Source organism: Syngnathus floridae, chromosome 19 (genome assembly GCF_059516105.1).
Source record: "Syngnathus floridae isolate MCC-2025c chromosome 19, RoL_Sflo_1.0, whole genome shotgun sequence".
NCBI lineage: Eukaryota > Metazoa > Chordata > Actinopteri > Syngnathiformes > Syngnathidae > Syngnathus > Syngnathus floridae.
In genome coordinates, this window is record NC_142431.1 from 3092912 (window position 1) to 3116337 (window position 23426).

The 23426-nt window shown below is 40.9% G+C and overlaps 1 protein-coding gene and 2 long non-coding RNA genes across 6 annotated transcripts in view; 2 read left to right on the forward strand and 1 right to left on the reverse strand.

Annotated features, from left to right (window-relative positions):
• On the forward strand, positions 1 to 17524 carry LOC148381647 (uncharacterized). 2 transcript variants are annotated; one of them, XR_015854358.1, is made up of 5 exons: positions 1 to 174; positions 3667 to 3899; positions 15579 to 15657; positions 15735 to 15896; positions 16012 to 17524. It is a non-coding gene; the product is annotated as an uncharacterized LOC148381647 (long non-coding RNA). The 2 variants fall into 2 exon arrangements; XR_015854357.1 differs by lacking the exon at positions 1 to 174 and having other exon boundaries at positions 3428 to 3899.
• Positions 10821 to 23426, reverse strand: part of thbs1b (thrombospondin 1b) — a 13470-nt gene continuing 864 nt past the window's right edge. Inside the window, exons 1-23 of one of the 2 annotated variants that reach the window (XM_088361694.1) lie at positions 19250 to 19475; positions 19093 to 19166; positions 18414 to 18973; positions 18068 to 18143; positions 17785 to 17862; positions 17611 to 17720; positions 17417 to 17542; positions 17066 to 17162; positions 16202 to 16375; positions 15959 to 16135; positions 15709 to 15882; positions 15512 to 15639; positions 15190 to 15342; positions 14906 to 15124; positions 14737 to 14844; positions 14274 to 14433; positions 14101 to 14219; positions 13424 to 13658; positions 13133 to 13360; positions 12801 to 13072; positions 12634 to 12731; positions 12427 to 12566; positions 10821 to 12351 (exon numbers count right to left, since the gene is read on the reverse strand). In XM_088361694.1, coding sequence (XP_088217820.1) covers positions 12344 to 12351; positions 12427 to 12566; positions 12634 to 12731; positions 12801 to 13072; positions 13133 to 13360; positions 13424 to 13658; positions 14101 to 14219; positions 14274 to 14433; positions 14737 to 14844; positions 14906 to 15124; positions 15190 to 15342; positions 15512 to 15639; positions 15709 to 15882; positions 15959 to 16135; positions 16202 to 16375; positions 17066 to 17162; positions 17417 to 17542; positions 17611 to 17720; positions 17785 to 17862; positions 18068 to 18143; positions 18414 to 18973; positions 19093 to 19156 — 3504 coding nt within the window. In that variant the 5' untranslated portion in view covers positions 19157 to 19166; positions 19250 to 19475 and the 3' untranslated portion in view covers positions 10821 to 12343. Of the gene's footprint in view, positions 12352 to 12426; positions 12567 to 12633; positions 12732 to 12800; positions 13073 to 13132; positions 13361 to 13423; positions 13659 to 14100; positions 14220 to 14273; positions 14434 to 14736; positions 14845 to 14905; positions 15125 to 15189; positions 15343 to 15511; positions 15640 to 15708; positions 15883 to 15958; positions 16136 to 16201; positions 16376 to 17065; positions 17163 to 17416; positions 17543 to 17610; positions 17721 to 17784; positions 17863 to 18067; positions 18144 to 18413; positions 18974 to 19092; positions 19167 to 19249; positions 19476 to 23426 lie in introns of those variants that run through there. The other variant, XM_088361695.1, reaches the window with a different exon arrangement.
• LOC148381649 (uncharacterized) overlaps positions 19943 to 23426 on the forward strand; it is a 20214-nt gene continuing 16730 nt past the window's right edge. For both annotated transcript variants that reach the window (XR_015854359.1, XR_015854360.1), the window contains exon 1: positions 19943 to 20070. This is a non-coding gene — a long non-coding RNA (uncharacterized LOC148381649). The remainder of the gene's footprint in view (positions 20071 to 23426) is intronic.

Consider the following 23426-nt stretch of genomic DNA (forward strand, 5'->3'; position numbering starts at 1 on the left):
GTTGACGTCCAGATTTTGTTTATGTTTACTTGAATCCGTGACGATGAAGTCACGCTTATCCGATGAGTGTACGACTCTGACCGCATCCTGGAAGTAACCAATTAACCATTAACCATAATGATAGGTCCGGATTTTTAAATCTTCATGGAGACACAACAAACAAGAAGTGTGAGGGTAATGCCCGAGCCTTTACCGCTGTATTATTTTGATTTTTCTTCTTGTTTCCTTGTACACTCAATATTTGTAAAAAAAAACACATGCTCAAGGGAGGACCTCCATTCCTTGATGACACAGGAGTACCGTACTTTCCGCACTATAAGGCGCACCGGATTATAAGGCGCACCTTCAATGAATGGCCCATTTTAATACTTTGTCCATATATAAGGCGCACCGGATTATAAGGCGCACCTTCAATGAATGGCCCATTTTAAAACTTTGTCCATTTTAAAACTTTGTCCACAAACTTTGGCATGTCCGGACTTTGGACACGCCTGCTGTAGTGGCTCAATATTGGTCCATAAGGCGCACCTGATTATAAGAAGGCTTTTGAGAAAATGGGAGGTTTTTAGGTGCGCCTTATAGAGCGGACAATACGGTAACTTGAAAAAAATAATACAGACAAAAACAAATGCAGCTTCACAGAAGATATTCAGTTTGGGGACATATGCATTGAAGTTTAATCTTCATCATACATGAAATAAGAAACTCCATTGCAAGCCCTGATGGTGACGTCAGTACTTATACAGCCACTGTTTGACTGGCTTCCCACGAAATACGTTCCTCACCCCTATACCAACCCTCGGCCTTTAATCCAGTATCCCACCGCGGTTTATCAAATGGGAGACGAGGCCGCCCTCAGGACTCCACTCTCCCGGCCACATTTAGACATCACGCCCTGTCATCAAAATGTCAGTCACCGCTATATGTTTAACAATAAAAGGCATATAAATCCCAACTTAGAATTTGCATTGATATACCCTGATCAGGTATTTAGATCCCTGAATGATCTATTTCCCTATTTAGTATCGTCTTTCACAGATTGTTGACTCAGCACAAATCTAATTATTGGAAAACGAGCTGCTAGGTTGTAAATTTACATGCGGATACCCGCAAGGCTTTTGGAAGCGCTCGTGTATTAAATGTCGAGCTATGCGGTTATGTGTCTTGTCATAAATGTGGCAATTTTGAGGCCCATGGGGAATACGGTATAAGCAAGTTATGATTTAATGGAGACATTTGACGATAATGGATGGTTAACTTGTTTGACTTGAAATAGAAATAGGAAGTGGATGACACCGCCATCTGTATCTGCTCTGGCTCAACTTGTAGCTACGTGGAAAAAAATATCTTTTATGAGGTTCTACAGTTTAAAATGAGGTCAAAGTTCATACCTTCTCATAATTACTGTAAAGGTAAATTAAAGCATTTTTAAGAGTTTGTCATAAATTATACTTTGGGAATGACAAAGTAAATTTAATTTAGGTGGTAGGGTTAGGGTTAGGGTGAGTGAATGAATTCCATTGTTTGTTGTTGTAAGAATGAAAGTAGCCAGTAGTTGGCTTCAAAGTGCTAATGAAAGTCACATCCATGGCAAACAGTGTGCAGGGCTACTTGTCGTGTTTATTTAAGCTTCAGCTGCATGTGGCTTCCACTTCAGAGTGTGTTGGCAGTCGCACTCATCGAGAATCTTTCCTCGGCACGTGACGACGGCTTCAACCGCGACGCTCTACAAAGCGTTCAATGTCTGCGGTGTAACAAAAGGGTGCACCTTGTTCTGATCGAGGAACAATGTGAAAAGGTGTGCTTGATTGCAAAGCCAAAGGAAGTAGCCAAAATTTCCGTAAGAACAAAGTCAGACCGTTCCCGTGTAGATCTGCAACGTATTAAACACATTGGATGGAGCTCTAACGTTATTTTCGCTTTCATGCTATAATGATGACCAGACATGACAAATAAAAATGTAAAGAGACTCTTTCAACCTGAGAGAAATGTGATCTTTTTTTGTTTTTTAGTATTTAAAAACATCACCTTCCCCCCCCAAAATACCTCAGTGGTTCCATAAAGAATGGAAACTTGTAAACCTCAGAAGTTCACTGGAAAGTATGCAGTTTAAAAAAAAACTTTTAACTTGCGACAAACTCAACACAAGGAGCAATTAGAATCCTTAGATGAGATACAAACACCGTATTTTCCGCACTATAAGGCGCACCTAAAAACTTTTACAAAGTTTTAAAATGGGCCATTCATTGAAGGTGCGCCTTATAATCCGGTGCGCCTTATAGTGCGGGAAATACGGTACAGTTTTTTTCTACAATATTTACACTGAGCCTTGTCTCACTGCCCTGTTACATCCTTTTGTTTCCCCTCGGGACATGGCAACCCCAACGCTTCAAATTTGGCCCTGATGTTGCGGTTTTGGCACTCACACTCATAATTTGTCCCCTGTCGCGTCATGTCATGGTGGATTGCTATGCTCAGATTTACTTTTCAAATGTGGTCACAGTGGTAAAAATGACATGAAAGTGATGTATTGCATTTTAACCCGAAGCAAATTATAATATTCATTGAACCTCACGATGCATATCGTCTATGCAAGGTATAAATTTACTCTCTGGTGGAAATGTAATGATGGTTGAAACAGGATAGGTGGGTCTCAAAAATGATGATGCTAAGGAGACACAGGAAGGACGTCTCCTGTAAGTCCTGAAGTTGCAGTTCACCTCACAGGTCATGTGAGAATGGAGTCAGAAAAGAGACGCTGTGGTTATCAGGAAGTCCCTCCCTCCCAGTGGAGATATATATACACAACACTCCGGAGGCTATAATCACGGTTTCTTCTACTATGTCTTTAGAATTGCGGAATGGAAGTGTTTATCATGAGCTTGTGGACGGGAATAAGTCAGTACAACATGAAACAGCCCTCTGCTGGTCAAACTGGAGCTACACATTGACTCGAGGGATATTTTGAGTCAGGAGCCTCGGCGTCTATTTTGAGAGTCTTTCCAAACTCTCTAATCATAGGAACATGAAGGCTCTTGTTAATTTTTTTTTTTTGTTTGCTGAGCTGATGGTAAAAAATGTTTGAGAACAGCTGCATATACACTCAGTGAAAAGTTTAGTGGGTACACCTGCACAAAAAAAGTCTGGTGTGACAGCCAAAGTGAGTTTGGTGCTAGCAAAAGTGACTTAGAGTGACTTGTTGTCTGCCTTGAGTGTGTGCATGGAGAGAAAGCCAGACAACATGGCCACTTAAAAAAAATAAAAATAAAAACAAGTCTCTAAATTTTGGCATAAATGTCATTTGAGTAAAACTTGCTCAGAGGTATCAAAGTATAAAAAGAAAGTAAAAACACTGCCACAGTTTGACTTAAGTCACATTTGTACACATGCTTCTCATTAATTGAAATAAGCTCCGCCCATATATACCTGCCGGTTAATTAGAAACACCTGTGGCTAAAACCAAACTGGCAGGTTTCTCACTTTCTGGACCTTTTTATTATTATTGCGATTGAGAAGTTTGATACTTGAAACTGGAACTTGCAGATTTTGAAAGAGTCCATTGTTCAAGATTTGGATTGATGGACTCAATCAGTCTTTGAGTTGTCAAGTGGATGAAAAAGTCCAGCTCGTTAATCAAATGTGCTTCCTTGTTTTGAATGTCTTCAGAATAGCCATTATAAATGCTGGCTGGACAACATTGTTTGGTCTGATATGAGATCGCGTCTGCTTCTGGCCCCTCACCCAAACACAGCCCAAGGGGGTCTCCAATGGGAGGTGACATGGCTGTCAAACAAAATCCCAATGCTTCTCTAAGTCCTGGTTGCCAGGGCGGAACACAAGGAATGTCACCAGGCGACAAAAGACGATTAGTGACCTGATTTCTCCATACTCTGACATTGGTGAGTTTGCATTCTTGCATGGGAATTGGCAAAGTTGTCTTCCCCACATTATTGCAACCTTTGAAAAATCTCTCAATATACAAAAATGAATCATCCAAGATAAAATTACCTTTTATCGTAGCGCGATGATCATTTTTGGTCACATACTAAAACCATGGGTCAAACCTAAAATTATTTTCATGATTGCAAATGCTTTTTTATCTAGATTGTGAGCAACTAAACTAATCAATGCTGGTCAGTTGTTACCTAACTACCAAGTTACGTCACTCGATTAGGAGATATCGTAAAGTGCTTGTTTACAGACAGAAATTGTCTACTTTTAAATGACCCTTTGTTTTGATTAATAACCGTTTGTGCACCTCAGTGACTAAATCTCCTTAGTCGTGGTGCTACAGTAGCTAACGTGCTAATCTTTCACTTAATCTGTATTAGACTCTCACGGTGTAATTTTGTTTTGTGTCATTGTGACACCCTGCAGATTACGATACTCCTCGGTGATGAAGTGGAGCGAATTTTTCAAACTCCTTGTTTTGATTCTATCCTTTAAGAAGAAGGACATTTTGCATTTTTTTTTTTTTTTTATGTGTACCTTGAAACAAAAGGCCTTAATCTTATTTAAGAGGGTTATTTTTCTGAGACAAAACACTTCCTGTTGCAGATTAGGGGGTTCAATTCAGGCTTGGTTGAAAAAAGTTCACGACTGAACTCTTTTATGATGGAAAAATATAAAATAACGTAACCGTAGTGACATCAAATCAAAATGTTTTTGAAACTTTATGCCGTCCAATAGTGCAAGTTCAACCTGTGGCTTTACTCTGCTTTAAATATTTGCTGCTTCCACAGCATATTTTTAGTTCCAAGTTTCACTTGGGCTTACTTATATAAGCTTTTTTTATGCCTTATATACAAAAAAAGGAACGATTTGGGTTAACCATTACCTTGAGATAAAATGCAGCGTCTGTGTTTTCTATTTGCACACATTCACCACCTGAACTCGCGGCATCACACACACATTAATTGAGTGGTCACTCAAAACAGATCACACCTGCACAATGCACACCCAGTCTGGCTACTCTGCGCCAACCATATTGGATTTTAACTGCATGCAGGCCATCCAGAAGCCCGACATTAGGAGTTCCCCCAGGCATTCCCAGACAGTTGGCAGAGAGAAGGAAACAGATGCTCTTGCTCTCTCTCGCATTAGCTGCAAACACGATTTTATTAGTTATTTTTACTATATATTATATTTTATTATATATTATTATTATATATAATTATTTTGTATTTTTATATTCCTATATAATTTTTTATTTTTTTATACTTTTATATAATTATAATCTATCTATCTATCTATCTATCTATCTATCTATCTATCTATCTATCTATCTATCTATCTATCTATCTATCTATCTATCTATCTATCTATCTATCTATCTAAAACGCAGGTGTCAAACTCAAGGCCCGGGGGCCAGATACGGCCCGCCACATCATTTTAAGTGGCCCGCAAAGTATCTATCTATCTATCTATCTATCTATCTATCTATCTATCTATCTATCTATCTATCTATCTATCTATCTATCTATCTATCTATCTATCTATCTATCTATCTATCTATCTATCTATCTACAGATGCGATTCAAATAAAGGACAAATAATCCGGTGCGCCTTATATATGGACAAAGTTTTAAAATGGGCCATTCATTGAAGGTGCGCCTTATAATCCAGTGCGCCTTATAGTGCGGAAAATACGGTATAGTTTTTTTTCTACAATATTTAGACTGAGCCTTGTCTCACTGCTCTGTTACAAATTGTAATAAAATGTTACGCCAACTATTGCACCGTTGCTTTCCGAACAAAACGATCCCATTTTACTTTGTAGAAGAACTCGAGCGAAATAGCTAGTTTGTACTTTTCACAGTGTGTGCTGTCTGCCAAGAGGCGTGGACCACCCGTTTCAGACCCACAGCTGTTTTGTTTTTAGCTCTTATGACCCATCGAAAGCTTATTTGTGGTCCACTGAAAACCACCCACTGCTTTCAACATGTCCCGCTTAACTCGAGACACGATAGCTACAGATTTGAAACGATCATTTCCACACTGATAATCACGGGCAACAAGATGGCTGTGTTAGATTACACTTTATACAGGGGACTAATTTGTCTTGACGGAAATGTTGTATCTCGATTGCACAACCGTTTGAAATGGATTAATTGATGTGACAGGATGTAAACTTGACTTTTTTAAATATTTGGTTAGTTAATTGGATTCGATACAACCTGGAGCATTGAGGCACTGGAAAAAGCCAGAGAATGTTTTTTTGTGGTTGTCATGCTTCCGAAACAGTTGTGTAGATAACAACATAACTACATGCTGGCTAAGTGAGCGGAACACTTGAAAAGTTCAACAATATAATTACAGGAGGTGGAGAACAGATAAAAATATCAACAATTTATATCGAGGAAAAAAAAAAAAATCTTAAGGATGACGTTGTTCACTTTGGGCTCGAAAATACTAAATACCATAATTGGATAATTGATGGGAAGGGCCGAAAATTTGCACAAACTTTCAGTTCGAAACAAAAACAATATATACTGTATTTTCCGAACTATAAGGATTATAAAGCGCACCTTTAATGAATGGCCCATTTTAAAACTTTGTTCATATATAAGGCGCACCGGATTATAAAATAAATAATTCAACGTTGCTCAAACGTTAATGCAATTGCAATATAGTAACACTCGAAATAGTGAAAACAATATATCAATAACTCAACGTTGCTCAAATGTTAATATCACACAACACACAAAATAAACACGTAAAGCTTACTTTAATAAATTAGTCCTCATCCACGAATCCATATTGGTCCATATATAAGGCGCACTGGATTATAAGGCGCACTGTTGACTTTTGAGAAAATTGGAGGTTTTTAGGTGCGCCTTATAGTGCGGAAAATATGGTACTCACAATACTTACTTGAATTGTATTCAAACTCTCAGCCTCCATATATATTTTGTCTGGTGCTAAATGAAAGACACTGAATTGGACTGTACCACTACAGCACTTTTCATCCTTGCATGTCTCATTTGAAAAAGATTTTTTACACAAAAAAAATATTGTATTGTCCTTGAAATTTATACATCCACTCCAAATGATTATAAATGTCTCCAAACACGTTTCCATACTTGTTAGACCAACCTGTGTATTCTTTGTGTACATGTGCAGCTGCAACACCGTATAAGGAGCCCACTGTTCTTTTAGACGGACACGTTCTGAGCCGGAGTCTGTAAATAATCCATGGAATGTCTGTAATTAGTTCAGTAATCATAAGCTCAAGGAAATCTGCAGGAAAGTAGACTTTATCGCTGTGTGAAAGTCTTCAGTGTGCACGTCTTCGCCACTCGATTCGAAACTAGTGAAGCGAAACAGAAAAAGACGGATAAATGATCATCAATTGATATTTCCCAGATCTTCTCTCAGCAGGTTGGCTTACTATAAATCAAATGTGTTCCTCAAGCATTCCACGCATTCCCTGAGCGTTCCGCTCACCTGACCCGACATCTCTATTTGTCAACCTGCAAAATACCGTGAGATTTAACGAGATGGATTTAGTAGATCAGCAAAAATGGAATGACGGGATGACGGTGCTTTTCGCACTTTCTAAATTTGCGTTACACCGCCTTGAAAGTGTTTGTTGTGACTCAGCAACGGGGGAAAATTCACACATCAACACAAAAATGCCTCCCTTGCCTCTGAGGCTGAAGGGGACCCAGCGGAGGAGTGTCCATTATCAAGCTATTCCATCTGCCCTCGGTGTTGAGAGCTTCTCCAAGGTGCACAACAGCCGGTTGGCTCGGCCGGAGAAAGGCCTCTATTCTTCTCTCCGAGCTTTGGTTTCTGTGCTCCTTTTGTCCCGCGTACCCGATGGAGGATCGCAAATGGGTCCGAGGGAACCCGATACTTTTCACGTTTCTCATCACCCCTGTCAGGACTTGTTGGATCGAATCCCACAGGTGCAATGGCACCAAAGGTTTTGCATTTACTATCCAGTTCTTCTATCAGATGGGCTGCTAAGTGCCAGTTAAGCACATTTGCAGAAAGCACCTCCATCCACATTCTCCAAAGCTGACTGTCCCACATAGCATGGCACGAGGTTGTGGAAGACTTTGGCACTTGGAAGTGGAAAGCTGGCTTGTCACAGTACGAATGCCCACATCAGTCACTCCTCTGAGGCTCATGCAGACGTTGGAACTTTGCTTCTTCTCCGTCATTTCTTTCCTGGCTCGGACAAGTGAAGCATATTTACCTCAACTATTCAAAGAGATTCGAATCAAAGGCGCTTTGCACTAACAAGATCTTTCGTGGTAGCAAGACTGAATGTAAAATGGCATCCGATGACATGGTGGTTGCAACTAACCTTTCAGCTCAAGATGTCATGATTTTGGTTTTGATCATGTTTTCCCGTTTGGTCTAATTACCTTCTTTCTGTACCGTATTTTCCGCACTATAAGGTGCACCTGAAAACCTCCAATTTTCTCAAAAGCCAACAGTGCGCCTTATAATCCGATGCGCCTTATAATGCGGAAAATACGGTATTTCTTTCCATTCATTCCGTTTCTTGCCAGCCTTGCGTTTGCCAATTAGCTTACTCGGCCTTTGGTGTGTCATCCAGGTGATCCTTGTTGTCTAACCAGTTTGCTTGGATTTAGTGACCTGGTTTCGTTCAGTCTTTCCTAGTTCATTGCTTCTGTTTCTAGTATTGTTGCAACTCAACATCCTCTTCGTCATGATTATTTATATATTGAGTTTTTGCATCGACAAATTTCAAATCAATTTCCGCTTATATCCGACATCACCCCACGCACACGCGCAACACAAAAGTTGAGTTATTTCCATCTTGGCCTCATGCACAACATGTGGCTTGTGGAGGGGGGTTTGCTAGTGGTGTGAAAATGTGTCTGCAGCAGCTATCCCTAATATTTCGCACCTTTGTGTGGAGACTGAGGGCGAGTTAGTGGTCAAAAAAACGCAGAGGACTTCCTCTGGCTTGGCTGACGAGGTTGTCGGCGTCACTTATTGCAAACTCTTTTTGGCCTTCATTCATGAACTTCCATTCACTTTTTAATTAAATTGATTTTTCTACGTTCGAACATTATTGATGATGGGGTAAGATGCTGTGCTGACGTCTGCAGTGGTGATGTAACATAATACAAGGTCAAGGCCAGATGGGATGGAAGAGTCGCTGGATCAGCCCAACAGTAGCACGGCGTCCTCACAGCAGGAAATGAAAAGCCTTTTCTTCTTCCTCCATTCTCTCCGTCATCTTTCATCTGTTTCCAGTTGACTTAAATGCACTGTGATCGTGTCGGGGGGGGGGGGGGGGGTGCTTTTTGTTGGATGGAGGCTAGAGAGCAGATTTTTCCAAGACAAAAGGATATATTATGATGAGATTCTGTTGAAAATAAAATTGACAATATTCAGATATTTGCAGGTTGACTTAGGGTTATGACTTTTTTTTTTTTTTTTACATGGGAGAAATAAGATACTGGACAAAATTCTGGCAGGTTCCACATCCTCAGAATATCTTCCCTTCTCAAAGTTGTTGTTCTCAGCCCTAAATGGAGCTTAAATGGTCTTACAAAAAGGCCTCACCATTGTTGTTTTTTCCTCCCCCATATAATCAAAATTTCAGAAAATGCAAATAGGCACAATGCTACCACATGGAAACATGATCAGGTCTAACAACTTGATGCAACAACCAAGTCACTGTAGACCAGTTTCGAACCTCAGACGGCTCAAGATCTTTTCTAACATTTTACAATTATGCAATTTAACGACTATTTTCACTTTCATCATTTTGGTGTTTTCACATCCTTTAGAACCAAATACGAACAAGTAAGGCCGAAAAAAAAAAAAAAAATTCCAGGTTTATTTTCAGCAACTTCATATTATCTGAGTGTCAAATTCTGTATATTCAGGTGGTGTCCCTTCATGTGCAAAGGTGGTGGTATTTGGTGGTGGTACGGGGGGTCCTCCTCTTAACACAACACGCAGGCAGTTTGAGGTCAGTCCGGTAGCCCCGCAGTCCGTTTGCTTCTTTGTGAGAATTACAGGAGCTAAATAAGACTTCTGTTTCATTCATCAGCAATTTGGTCCAACAAGGCTGATCGTTCGTTGACTGGGTGGTGGTGGGGGGGGGGTCTTTTTAAAGGAATATGAAAGAACCTTGGCGGTAATCGGGTGGGTCTTTTGCAGCTCGGCTCTATCATTATTTAAGGAGGTGTTTGGGTGTGTGGACCGGAAGGTTGCGAAATAGTACACTCTGTTCTCTTTTTAAATTCTCGCCATCAAGCAAAGATAAAAATATGTGGTATGATTTGCAGATTTTTTTCCCGATTTTTTTTGCAAGGCTGTCACTATTACAACCTTAATTGCCTGTAAAGGTTTTTGGATTTTTTTTTATTTTACAATCCTGCAACAGATTGTGTTCGACTTTCACTGGGATGATAAAGTTCAAAGGTCGCTACTCTCTTCCATTGAAGCCTTAAATGGTGCAAAAGTAAACACAGGCGAACCTGTGTGAGAACTGCAGCGGCCATTACGGCGAGCCCGATTGGTGTATTTGACTTCCCTTGGACGGCACTTGTGACAATGAACTTGAAATAGTTTGACCTTGGCCATCCCGAAGCACAAGATCAGTCTTGTCGAACGTGCTCACCTGGTCGCTGAAGTTAAAATGTAGAAGTGGATGTTACATTCCTCATGTGGCCTTCATCACCTCGAGACTTGACGATGCAATTCTATCTGGGTCTTACCAACACGACTTTAACAAAAAAAGCATACACACCATCATGAGACTTTTAACTATTTATTATCTTGAAGTACGTTACAAAATAATCATGAATTAAAAAAAAAAAAAAAACAGCATCGGAGCATTTTTACAACTAAGAACATGTTTACAGACAAGCAAAACTAATTGTACAAAAATAATGATAATATTGATAAACAAAACCCACACCCCTCCCACCTCCCCCCCCCAAAATAAAAATGGTAACGAATACAACATCCTCACCTCAGTGTGCAAACCGTTTATACAGATGGATCGGTGCCCTTTTGCACGGCAACGAATCCCGATAAATTATTTAAATAGCATTTATCTACACACGCTCATTGACCTCTTACAAACTGCTAAGAACAAAAACAACAATAATTTATCTGCTAAAAACAGCACTGGACAGATACGATAAAGCAAAAAATATTCTTTAATTAAAAAGAAGAAGAAGAAATCTCCCATTTTACTGGCATTCTTGCTGGGGTCATTTTGGGAGCCGGTTGTTATTCAATTTACAATTCTTTCAAGGAAAAATAAATGTGTTGATCAACTGCATGAGGTAATATGTGTATATCATTTAATTAGTTTCGCTACATGCGAAATAGTTGTATCAAAACCAAAACAGAATTATTTGATGCGAATTTGGATTTGATAAGAGCAACACATCCAGTTTCTGAAACCTGATGACTCCTAATTTTCTTTATCAGATAAATTTTGTACTTTTTCAAAGTATTTTTTTTTTTGCCTACACTGTAGGCAAGAGTCAATAAATTACATGTATTTACATCATACCAAATTCAAACCTCAAAAGATGAAATTAATAAGTCTTATTGACATGATGGAGGGATTGCAGACTATTTTTTCTTTTTTTTTTCTTTTTTTACAAGATGCTCATTTTACCTGAGAGTTGTTAAACAATTCAGGACTAACATAATTCCATTTTGCATATTGTACTATGTTGATTTTTGGATAATATTTCTCCTTTTCTCGGGTTTTCGTGGAGTCTTAGGTACGCACAAGCATGAACGCAAACACTATAACAGATTCCTAAAATGTTCCTGCTGCCATCATCTGAGTCCTCCAAAACTATCTGTGCAACCTGGTAAAGCAAATGGAATATATATACTCAGTCTTTTCTTTGGGATGTCCATCTGGAGGGTGAGAAGGTGAGGAAGGCTGAAGAGAAAAAGCTGAGAGGATGTTAAAAAAAAAAAAAAAGTTTGGAAGTGCATAGTTGTCTACGGGGAGCTCGAGTCGCACAGAAATGAATGAGGTCTTTCAGAAAGTAAGGAGAGCTGGGACAGAAAGGTGCCGGTGTCCTACAGGCAAAGGTGGGAGGGAGGGAGGGGAATATTTTCCTTTTTCTCTCCAGCTTTCCCCACTCTCGCGGAAGGGTGGAGGAGAAGGGCCACTCTGATCCTCAAACGGTACTCAGCCATTTGGTTTTGGGCCCAAAGCGGCTTCACGTTACCCCTAAGGCCGCCCACATGCTCTTGCACGCATTGCACAAGAAAGCATTGTGGAGATAATTCAGTCCCTGGATTTAATGAGAGAATAAAAAAATAGTTCATACTACTAAAAGGTGCATTCCTCAGAACTTCTAGCGCTGTGCGTTTATCCATCTGTGAAAAGAAAGGAAAAAATGAAGTATGACATGGAGGTTCCACTGAATAATTCATGGAGACCAAAGTCCTTACCTCTACACTCATACTTGAGGTCTGAGAAGTAAACCATCTCCTGGGAGAAGACAAAAAGACCTAGCCTACCACCGGCATATGTTTTGTCATAGATGCTACCAGAATCTGCCATGATCTTCTTTCCTTCGTACATGACAACCCTGAGTGGGAAGATGTTGGTGAGCAATGATAAAATCCATCGGACCTTCAATTTATTCATCTGCCCACCTGATAAGGCCCGTTCTTGGTCTGTGGATCAGATGCCATCTGTAGGCGGTGTAATCTTTCCATCCGACATTCTTAGGGTCATGCCAGAGGGTGCGGACCTAAAGCAGGCAAAAATTATCTTCTAATCCTCATGAAGATGTCATCAGTCACGAGAATGAACACTCTACCTGTCCTGGGGTATTCCCGGTATGCCACAGGGCATTCCTGAGATGTTCTCCTGGGCCAGTGGTGGAATTGACCACTTTGATTGACAAGCCAGAGTAGCCTTGGGCTTTTGTGGGTTTGTTGGACCAGTAGGTCTGAGTGATCTGCTTCCACATGACCACATAGAACCTGGAGCTCGACTGGTAACCAAACACAAAGCCGGCGTAGTCATCATCCCTCTCGGTGTTGATGAAGAAGGTCCCACTGAAGTCCACGGCATTGAACTCATGATATCCTAGAGAAGAAGACTCAAGTTAGAGAACATTTAATGAATCATAATAATATTTTTACTTACCAACAGCAATTCCAGGGTCACAGTTGACGGTTTGAACGAGTTCTTTACCCTGGTGACGAACCACCCAGTTGGGATCGATCTGGGAAGTGCCTTTAGGGTCTAGAGGAACCATTTGGAATTTGCGGAAATCTGTTTCGCTAATGTCAAAGTTCTCTGGACACACGTCGTAGATATCTGGAACATTATCTTGGTCAAAATCGTCTTTACACGCATCTCCACGGCCATCACCTGCAAAAAGAAAACGATTGGGTATGCACATTCGATTTCAATCCCCATTTTCATCGTCCTCACCATCTGAGTCAACCTGGTCGGGATTATGTGCCAGTCTGCAATTGTCCTTATCATCCGGGATTCCGTCGTTGTCGTCGTCGTGGTCACACGCGTCTCCTTTGCCGTCCTTGTCGTGATCAGCCTGATTAGCATTGGGGATGTACGGGCAGTTGTCCAGATTGTTCTGGTGTCCGTCCTCATCAATATCCTGGTTGCTGTCACACTTATCTCCTACACGATCATCATCTGAATCCACCTGGAATGCAAAATGATCGATTAGGATTGTCGGGATAAAGAGTATGTCTTCAAAATTTCTGCTCGAGGACAATTTGGGTAAATTGCGTTTTTACTCCATGTCTAGACTTGCCTTGAAAATTTTCAAGCACCCTTGTCCGTTGCATTCCTTCTTCCCAGTGTAGCATAGCACAGGTGCATTGAGCTATAATATCCCGCTGAGAGCTCTTTTTTTTTTTTTTTAACCCCATCAATAGCCCATTAAAAAGACCCCTGACTCCCTCCACGCCCTTTTGAACGGATGTGCCCTTGAGCTCTACGTGGGATTTACTCCAGCCCAGACTGACACCATCTAGTGTCTCACTCTTTTTTCAAACTCTCTCACCCTGTCTGGCGTGTGAATCGACGGAATGAGTGAATGTGTATTGTTGGAAGGAAAAGAGGAAGGAGGAGTCCACACATACCTGATCGGGGTTATGTTCCAGAGGGCAGTTATCGCACATATCTCCGACCCCGTCCAAATCTGTGTCTCTCTGGTCCACATTGTACACATAGGGACAGTTGTCCTTTTCATTAAGTATACCTGGAAAATGAACAGAGTTATTCCAAAAACCCCCCTTGGATTCGTACTTCTTACCATCTCCATCGATGTCCACAGCGCAGGCGTCTCCTTCTCCATTGTTGTCCGTGTCGGTTTGGTCGGGGTTGCTATTATAAGGACAGTTGTCACAACGATCGCCGACGTCGTCTCGGTCGTAGTCGTACTGCCTCGGGTTGAAGATGAACGGGCAGTTGTCCTGTGTGGGTGATCAAGAGATGTTTTTATGGGTATGTATTCAGGTGCAGGTTCTCGTCATCTGCCTTCAGACTGACTGAGTGCATCTATTTAGAAAGAAGGAGGTCCATGGAATGAAAAGGTGCTTTATTTTTAGGTCACTTGGAATTTGCGCACAGTCGAGTCCCTTCAGACTCGTACCTCGGTGATAGAATTTGAGTTTTCGGCCAGGGAAAACATTTGCTTTCCCCTCCGAGCCCCGCCTTCTATCCATTGCACATGAATGATGAACATAAAAACCGTAGTCAGTTGCACCGCTACTCACTCTGTCATCAGGAATGCCATCGTCGTCATCATCAATGTCACAAGCATCTCCAATCCCGTCTTTATCGTAATCTTCTTGTCCGGAGTTGGGCAGGTTGGGGCAGTTGTCCTGGATTCACAGAACGATCAGCCATCGATACGAAAATATCGTTTGATAACTTTCTACTTACCTTTTTGCAGTGGTAGGTGGCATTCTCCACGCAAACCAAGTCCGCATTGGGCCAACCATCCAGATCGGTGTCTTCTCCACAAATGTGTCCATTGCCAGCATAGCCTGGTTTGCACTCGCATCGGAACATCGGTTCCGAGAAATGCCCGAGGTAGTTACAGCGTGCGTGCTTGTTACAGTTGTGGCTTCCATCCAGGCATGGGTTTCGAGGAGAGCACACCTGTAAAAGGGAATCAGGGTTGCAAAATCGAAATCCACATCCTGTCGATTATTTTTTGTCCATACCTGTTTGGTAGCAGCGGCTTGCTCCACACCTTTACCGAACGGTTGAGGTCCTGAGTAACGCGGTGGGCAGGGAAGACAATTGTAGCCGGGATTTGTGTTCTCACAGCGGTGCACGCCGTTGAACTCGAAGCAAGCATCGGGAACCTCCTTGCACTGTTTTGTTGATTGTTGAAATATAAGTGACAGCAGATGCAACCAGGAAAGAAGTACCGCATTTTCCGCACTATAAGGCGTACTTAAAAACCTCCAATTTTCTCAAGTGCGCCTTATAATCCAGTGCGCCTTATAGTGCGGAAAATACGGTATTTGGTGAAATGTTTACCTCATCAAGGTCTTTACATTTGATTCCATTGCCGGTATAACCTACGGGACATTTTCCACACTTCCAGGAGCCGTCAGGAAAACTGGTGCACTTGGCCCCAGCGAAACAAGGATTTGATAGGCATCCATCTGGAAACAAAGATCAAGGTTGGGTACATATAACTGGGTATGTTTTGGTCTAAAGATCCAGTTCCTCACCAATTGGACATGTTTGCTTGTTGCAGGTCTGAGTTTCTTTCCCGTCACCAACGCAGTCTTTGCCGTTGAATTGTGGCGCGGGGTCATTGCATAGGCGTTTACGAATTTGGGCTCCGCCTCCGCATGTAACGGTGCACGTATCCCACGGCGACCAGGGTCCCCAGTTGCCGTTAACTGATGAACACAAGGTTTGATTTGCTTTTGTTGTTCGAGAAATGAGCTTACAAGTACGAGGAGATTCGAAACTGACTCGGGCATGAAGACTTTTGACACTTTTCCGTTTGGCGACCTTCTCCCACACAGTCCTTGCCTCCAAGTTGGGGAGTCGGGGAATTGCAGAGACGGATTCGAGTGATGACACCGGCCCCGCAGGTAACCGAGCACGAGGACCACGGTGACCAATGACTCCAGCTTCCATCCTGTTTAACTGAGCATCCAAGAAAAAGCAGATATTAGAAACCAAAGTCGGTATTACATTTTAGGTCCAACTTACAGCGCTTATCACACTCCTGGAGGTAACAATCCCGAGTTTGCACGGAGGTTCCCTCGCAGTTATTATTGATACGATCACAAGATCGTCCACGCTGCTGGATGCCCCGCCCACATGACACGGAACAATGGGTCCATTCAGACCACGGCGACCAGCCGTCCTCTGCATAGTCGCTCGCTGAGAAAGGAGGGAGACGGCAAGACACAATGAAAGAGGTAGCAGAGAATGTGGCATCCCCCAACATAACACCCTCAAGCTTAAATGAGCACGAAAAATCAGAGACGAGTTCCCGAGATCCACATAAATCCGGTTTTCGGCACAGGTATGACTAACATGAGGCCTTTACCAGTCAATTTTCTTTCCCCCACTTGAAGCAATTTAGTCAAATTGCAGCCATCTCAACTTTAAGAATTCAAAGATGTTTTTGGAACACAAAGCACCAATGTTCCAAACACATAAGTACCCCTTTTATTTTTTCCAACATGAGCGTACTTAAGTCATCTCTAAAATTAACATACTTTCTCTTGAACAGAAAGCTTTACATGTGGAAGGAAATATTTGTGGGTTTTTATATGGGAAATTACACAGAATCTCTTTAGGGAATGACTGGAGCTGTGTCTCAATGACTACCCCTTCCAGATTTTAGCTGACACAGCATTTATAGTACTGCAAGGCATGTTTGTGTAGCTGTAATTAAATTGTACAGTGAAGCCTATCATGGTTTGTATTTACAAAAATAATTATAGGAAATAAATTGTTGCATTATAAAAAAAAAAAAAATCTTAACGTTTGCTGAGGTATTTCAAATTATATTTATGATACTATTGTATCCTTAAATTCGTTTTGAATATAAAAAAAAATGCTTACGTGTTCCACAGCGTGGGCAACACTCTCCATCTGGAACAGTTGCGTTAGCACACGGAATTAGGGGACATGAGATCTTGCGACACACCGTTGCCGAGTTCTGCAATAAAAATTGTTGGTTATGTTTTGCACTACAAAGTTTTTTTTTTAAATGTCACTAAAGGGACAATGAAGTCTTGTTGCATAACCGAGTGATTTTGATCCGTGCAACAAAATCCTCTTGGAAGAATTCCCCAAGTCTGGCATGCCAGAATAAAATCCAGGTGTGTGTCTGCAAATGTAGACCCCTGCTGGCACCAGTCCCTCTACTGGTGGGAATGGAGCCAAACATCTCCTAAAAAGAAACTGGCATACCTGACAAGTGCACTCGGTGCAGTCATCGACGGTCCACTCGTCCCGATTTTTGTGCACGATGCCGTTATGGATGCAGACTCCGCTATGGATGCCGATGCGAGTTTTAATCAGCTTGTTCTCATTTGTCTAAAAGACAAACGAATAAAAGCACAATTAGATACTTTTTTTTGCTGAACATGTTGTTTCCTGCTCACCAGTTTGCGGAGCTCAATGGACAGCTCCTTGACCACCACACCAAGACCCTTGAGCTCCTTGAACATGCTGACCAGGTCCTCACAGGAGAAGCCACAGACCATCTGCAGATCTTCAAGACAGAAAAAAAAATCATGTTTCCTTTCTTTGTTGTATCCACATGAGAGATTCCTCACCTTTGGTTTTATGACCAGTGTACTCCGTCCTGATAGCTGAGGAGCCATTAAGATTCTCGATGATCATTGAATCTGGTGCTGGAGGTAGAGCAAAACCACACATCACATGAAATAAGTGCTCCTACAACTCAAGCGAGATGATTTATTTTCATTACACAGCTAAGGACACCCCGGGGAATCGTTTTTATGCAGCCAAATATTATATTTGGGCAAATGATAGCGTTGACATAAAGCAGACAGGACGCGAGTGGGAGGATAAACATACTCGTGATAAATTACTCACAACTTTGGCATCCCTTGTTGCGGAGGATGGCGTCCAAGCTTGTTCCAAAAACGAAGCGCACGTTTTGAAGGACCCCCTGCAAACACGAGAGTGCAAATTAAGCTATAAAATGTTGCGCAACTTCATTCATTTATCAATTTTTATTTATCAATCATTATAGTCTCGTTTGCATATTTACGGGACGCTTTTTTTAGCCTAGTTTTCATGCATGCATTATCACACGAGGATATATTCCGTCTGTTTGCGTATTTTTGCGCACTTGGAACACTTTTACGCACGTGGATAAGACAGCGCAAAAGTAAATGTCTTTACTCTTTTCCCGTTTTTTTAAATGTGTCGTATTCACCATGAACCGATCCTTCACGGCTCCTTTCCCGATCCTGAGTTGCGCACTTGCAGGCGTCTCCTGGGTCAGGATGCTGTGGATCGGCGCGTCCAGCTCGGCGTTGTTGACCTCCTCGCATCCTGCGTAAAGTTGAGCCCGGTCCTCCTGCACAAACAGCGTGATGTTCTTCCAATGGCCAGTGGCGAGATCGGCATCTTCGATGGAGACCAAATGCTGCTTCTTCTCGGTGGAGAAAACAATGTCCAAAGTGTTCGCCTTCCCATTGGACACGATTTCAAACACTGGACCGGAACCGTCCTTCTTCTCTATGGTCAGGAGGCTACCCCGGGTGCGTTTGGCTTGCTTGAAGTTGAGCAGCAAGAGGAAGCCCCTCTCGGCGTGGATGGAGTCGATCAGGTCCCGGAGGGCGCGCTCGGGGACCGGGGGGATCAGGTCTGGGTTGAGGATCTTGTAGGCGGGGCTGTACGGATCATCTCCTTTCACCTGATTCACTCCGTGGTTCTTCTTAGGGACTTGGACCAACTCGAACAAGTCGTACACGCTGTTGTCTTCTCCACTCTCTGTGATTGTATAATTTTAAATTACGCTCAATATATTTATTATTTGCTTTTCTTTACAACAGGAAAAAAAAACCTCTTAACAAACATCAAGTAATAAATTTCAAGTTCAAATGGATCACCTGCTATTCTGGCTGCTTCACAAGTCCAAAGCATCAATAACAAAAATATCCCCGTCAGCTTCATGATGAGACAACTAAGACAAAAATAATAAAGTAAAATGATAAATTTATCCAAGTTCATGCAAACATTGTTCCATCCAATCAAATATTTACTCACCTGTTTAGAAAAAAATCCAAAGAATCGATAAAAATTAGAGGGGGAAATTACAAAAATAATAAAAATCCAGAAATAATCCTTAGGAATTGGTATGTATGCCTAATATTTTGGGGGAAAATAAGACGAAAGGTCCACTGGACATCAACATTTAGACATTTTATGGAGAAAAATGAGTTCTGAATGTGATCAGTCGCAATAAAAAGCCCCTTATAAGCTGAAGGGGGACAAAGTGCTATTTAAATAGTTTAATGCCATTCCCAACAAGTGGCCTCGTCCAATCAGGTGTGAGAAAAGAAGGGTCGAGTTTATCATCCATCGGGGAGAGAGAGAGGGAGAGAGAGAGAGAGAGAGAGAGAGAGAGAGAGCGAGGGAGAGAGAGAGAGAGAGAGATTCATTACAAATTCCCATAAATAAAAATGCTATTTAAGTGTTTTATCCATGTGTTTACATTATTGTGCCTGCAGTTGCACTCATTCAATTAATATACAGTATTAAGTATTAAGTTATAATCTAACATTAAATATTAATTTTAATTATGCCTGATTATGTTTCATAAAGCCAGGGTGTTGTGATTTGTAGGGCGTATATAAAAACCTGATCACAAACAGGTACTATTAACTGGACGTCACTAAATGCATGCAGTTCTGTTTTGAACCGCCAGGAGTCGACAAAACACAGTAACCTGAGGTAATGGTTGAATTGAGGTGTCTGGGTGCAAACTAAAGTGCAGGGCACGAGTGTACTCTTCGACTAAGTGTGCTTCATGACAACTGAGAGATTTCCACTGCTTGTTGACAACTTGAAAGAAATTAAACGACTGAGTGAGTAATTTATCCACACGTTCCATCAAAAAAGATTATGGTGCACAAGGTGCGCGTAAAAGCACCTGAACGTTGCGCATGCACTTAAATGCACTCATGACTCGGCATGATACTTTTTACAAGAGACATGAAATGCAACGGGCTGAGTCTGCAACTCTTAAATATGTCTAGGAATGTATCTTCAGTCTATTATCAGGTCATGGCGCACCAGCTTCTTTTTATAGACTTCCATAGACAATGTCATTTACATTCCAGAGCACAGCAGGAAGAGGAGGAAATAGACATGATGGTGTTCCCAAACATCTGATGTAATTGATGCCCAGAGGTTGTTTTGATTTAATTTGTGTTTGCATTAAAAAAAAAACTTTAAAACGCTCTGTCCATTTTAGATGTTTTTAAAAGAAACATTAAAAACAATCATTGGCTTTGCGTGCAATATTGCCGTAAAACTTTGACTATAGGCCAAAAAAATTAATGGTCGGGTTAAGTTGAGGCTAAAATTTATTGACTTGAAAGAATGAAAACCATAAAATGTATCACTGCTTCTTTAAATATGGAGAACGATTATAGACCCAATAAATTACAACGTACACGCACATCGGACACTTTAAGAACCCCAAATTTTGTTTTTTGTTCGACATGAATATATCTTATTGAGAATTTCAAACATCCCTTTATAGCTCTGCGTACATTCCTTGGATAAACCAACACAAACTGTGGTGACCCGGCAATAAACAGTTGTCAGCTGACCTTATTTGGAGATATAGAAAGGTCACCTGCCACATACACATTCCCGGCATACCTTTGCAACATTCATAAATATCAAGGGGGCATTTTTCTTCATACCATATGGCCAGTTGAGTCACGCAATGCAAAGACTCCTTCATAATCAGTCGGAGAAATATTAGATCTGTATGAAACACCTCATAAGTAATTCTTGGAACCACACAAGAACCCCGAACTATTTTCTAATGACATCACTGTTGTCTTGTTGCATTAACAACATGTCTAAGAAGATCTCTGGTGACCCTGTCATGGTCACCAGGTTAGGAGGTTGGGAGTGAGAAGACCTTTCAGGATCTATTTAGCGCATGAGTGAGCAAGTGACGGTTCAATAGAGCCTCCAACCAAGGAGGGGCTCCCTCATCAGACATTGACATTGCTCCCTGTTGTCAATCTTCATAAATGGGAACATCAGGATGTCATTAAAAGCCCTTCCCAAATATTTTTTTATATTAAATAATTCTAATTTGCTATCTGTGCCTTTCAATTGGCATTTGTGGGCTAAAGAAATTAGAAAGGAGGGGGGGGGGGGGGCTGAGGTCCTCATAACAAACAAAACTAACAAAAATAAAATATTTAAATTTTAAATTTATTAAAATATAATTAAAACAAACCAGACACAAACATTAACCTGCTTAGCTGCCCAGACTGACCTAAAAAACAAAACAAACAAAAAAATGGGCAACCCAAATATTCCATCCATCAATTTTCTGGGTCGCTTGCCCTCATTAAGGTCACGAGTATCGAGTACCCAAGTCTGTCATTTGCATTCCTTAGTATCAGCAAGTTGTTTATTTTGGCTAAAAAGTGGGTTATTTTAAAACATATCAACAACAGAGTGATAAATACCTCCCAGGCTATCTAGTTTAGTACCTCCTCTCGAGTCCCACTTGACAAAAAGCAGATTTGCACTAACGGTGGTGTTGATGGAGTTGCTGAGCAACCATGCGATGCAGGACACTCGAGGGGAACACAGGGAGCTGTTTCAGGGTTATGACCACAAACTATAGACTAGAGCCAAAAGAGAAGCTCTTAGATGTTGATATGCACACAGTCGGCCATTGTATTGTGTCGAGGACGTTGTATAAACTTTTGGCAAAACCGCAATCAAACAAATGTAAAGGTGACGTGCAAAGTTATAAAAACATTGTGCGGTAATTGTATTTCATAATAAGGGCTTCAAAATCAATTTAATGCAACGCTGATTTGAAATAATCTGTTGTTGCCATGGCGACGTCGGGTCCCATTAGAGTTGGCTTTGTTGTTGGAGTAAAAAAAAGTTTAAAAAAAAGTATTGATTAGCATCTACAAGATTCTTCTTAGTGATATTAAATGTAAATATGATATACAACTTTATCTTTATTGCTATAATCTGAAGTGGAGCCTCGCTGAGATTAAACACTGAATGTTCTTAAATGTTTTTGCTGCTGATAAAACAGAGATGTTGATTGTTGGCCCCACCAGACACCGGCGCTTAAATAAAAAAAACAATCTGTGTCTTGATAAATATGCTGTTAACCAAAGTGACTGGACAAAAAAAAAAACAAAAAAAAAAACTTAAATGTAAAAATAAAAACAAAAAATTAAATTAAAATAAATTACATTTAAATTTAAATTAAATTAATTAAAACCACATTCAGTGATAACAACATGACAAAAAAAAAAATCCAAACGCTCAATTGATTGCAAGCTGAGGTTGGAAGCCACAACCTCTGACTGCTTGGCAGATGTGCTAACCACACGTGCCACCATGTTGTCCAAAAGAGACAAACATTGACTGCAATTTCTGGAACTTATTTTGGATACTTCCCATGTTAATTGATGAAAATATGTGGATTTACTGGAAAATGGGGCGAAAGGGAGGTTATACAATTTGTTATCTGGTTTGGCTGATGATATGAAACAACCAATATAATGATAAAAAAAAAAAAAAACTGAAGACTTGCTAATTCCATTCAATTTTTTATTTTCCTTCAGCAAAGTGACTGAACAATAGTTTTTATCTTCTACCGTTCTTTCCGTGCTTTTAACGTGGTTAAGGTGGAATGAGGAAATAAGATTTAATCAAAAACTTGGACTGTGCTAGTGAATATCTGAAGAGTGTTGAGTGTCCCTGACATGAGAACACAGGATGATGTGTTTGGAAAGAGCAAAGCCTGAAATGTTGCCTACGAGCGCTGTTTGCTCTCCTTTAATCTGCGTCTTTTTTTTTTTTTTTTTTCCGTGGAGATGTCAAAATAAACAAACCGCAATCTTCTTCCTCAAGGAGAAACTGGAAAAGTTCTGTCCTTGTAGGGATGGCGTGAAGTCCCTCAATTGAATCCAAAACATGTGTTCGCATCGTGAGATGGACGGTTTTACTCCATTACAAATGGCAGTTGAAAATCTTTTTTTTTTCTGCTTGGCTTGTTTTGCGATAAGAACAGCCGGATTTCCGACATTAGGTAATCAAATCGTTTGTTTGGGTGTGCGGCAGTGTTTTTTCCTGACTGTCACGGCCTGAAACTGCTTGTTGGACCTTAGGGCGGTAAAAGCGATAAGTTTTTTGCAATAACTCAGACTTTGATTTAATA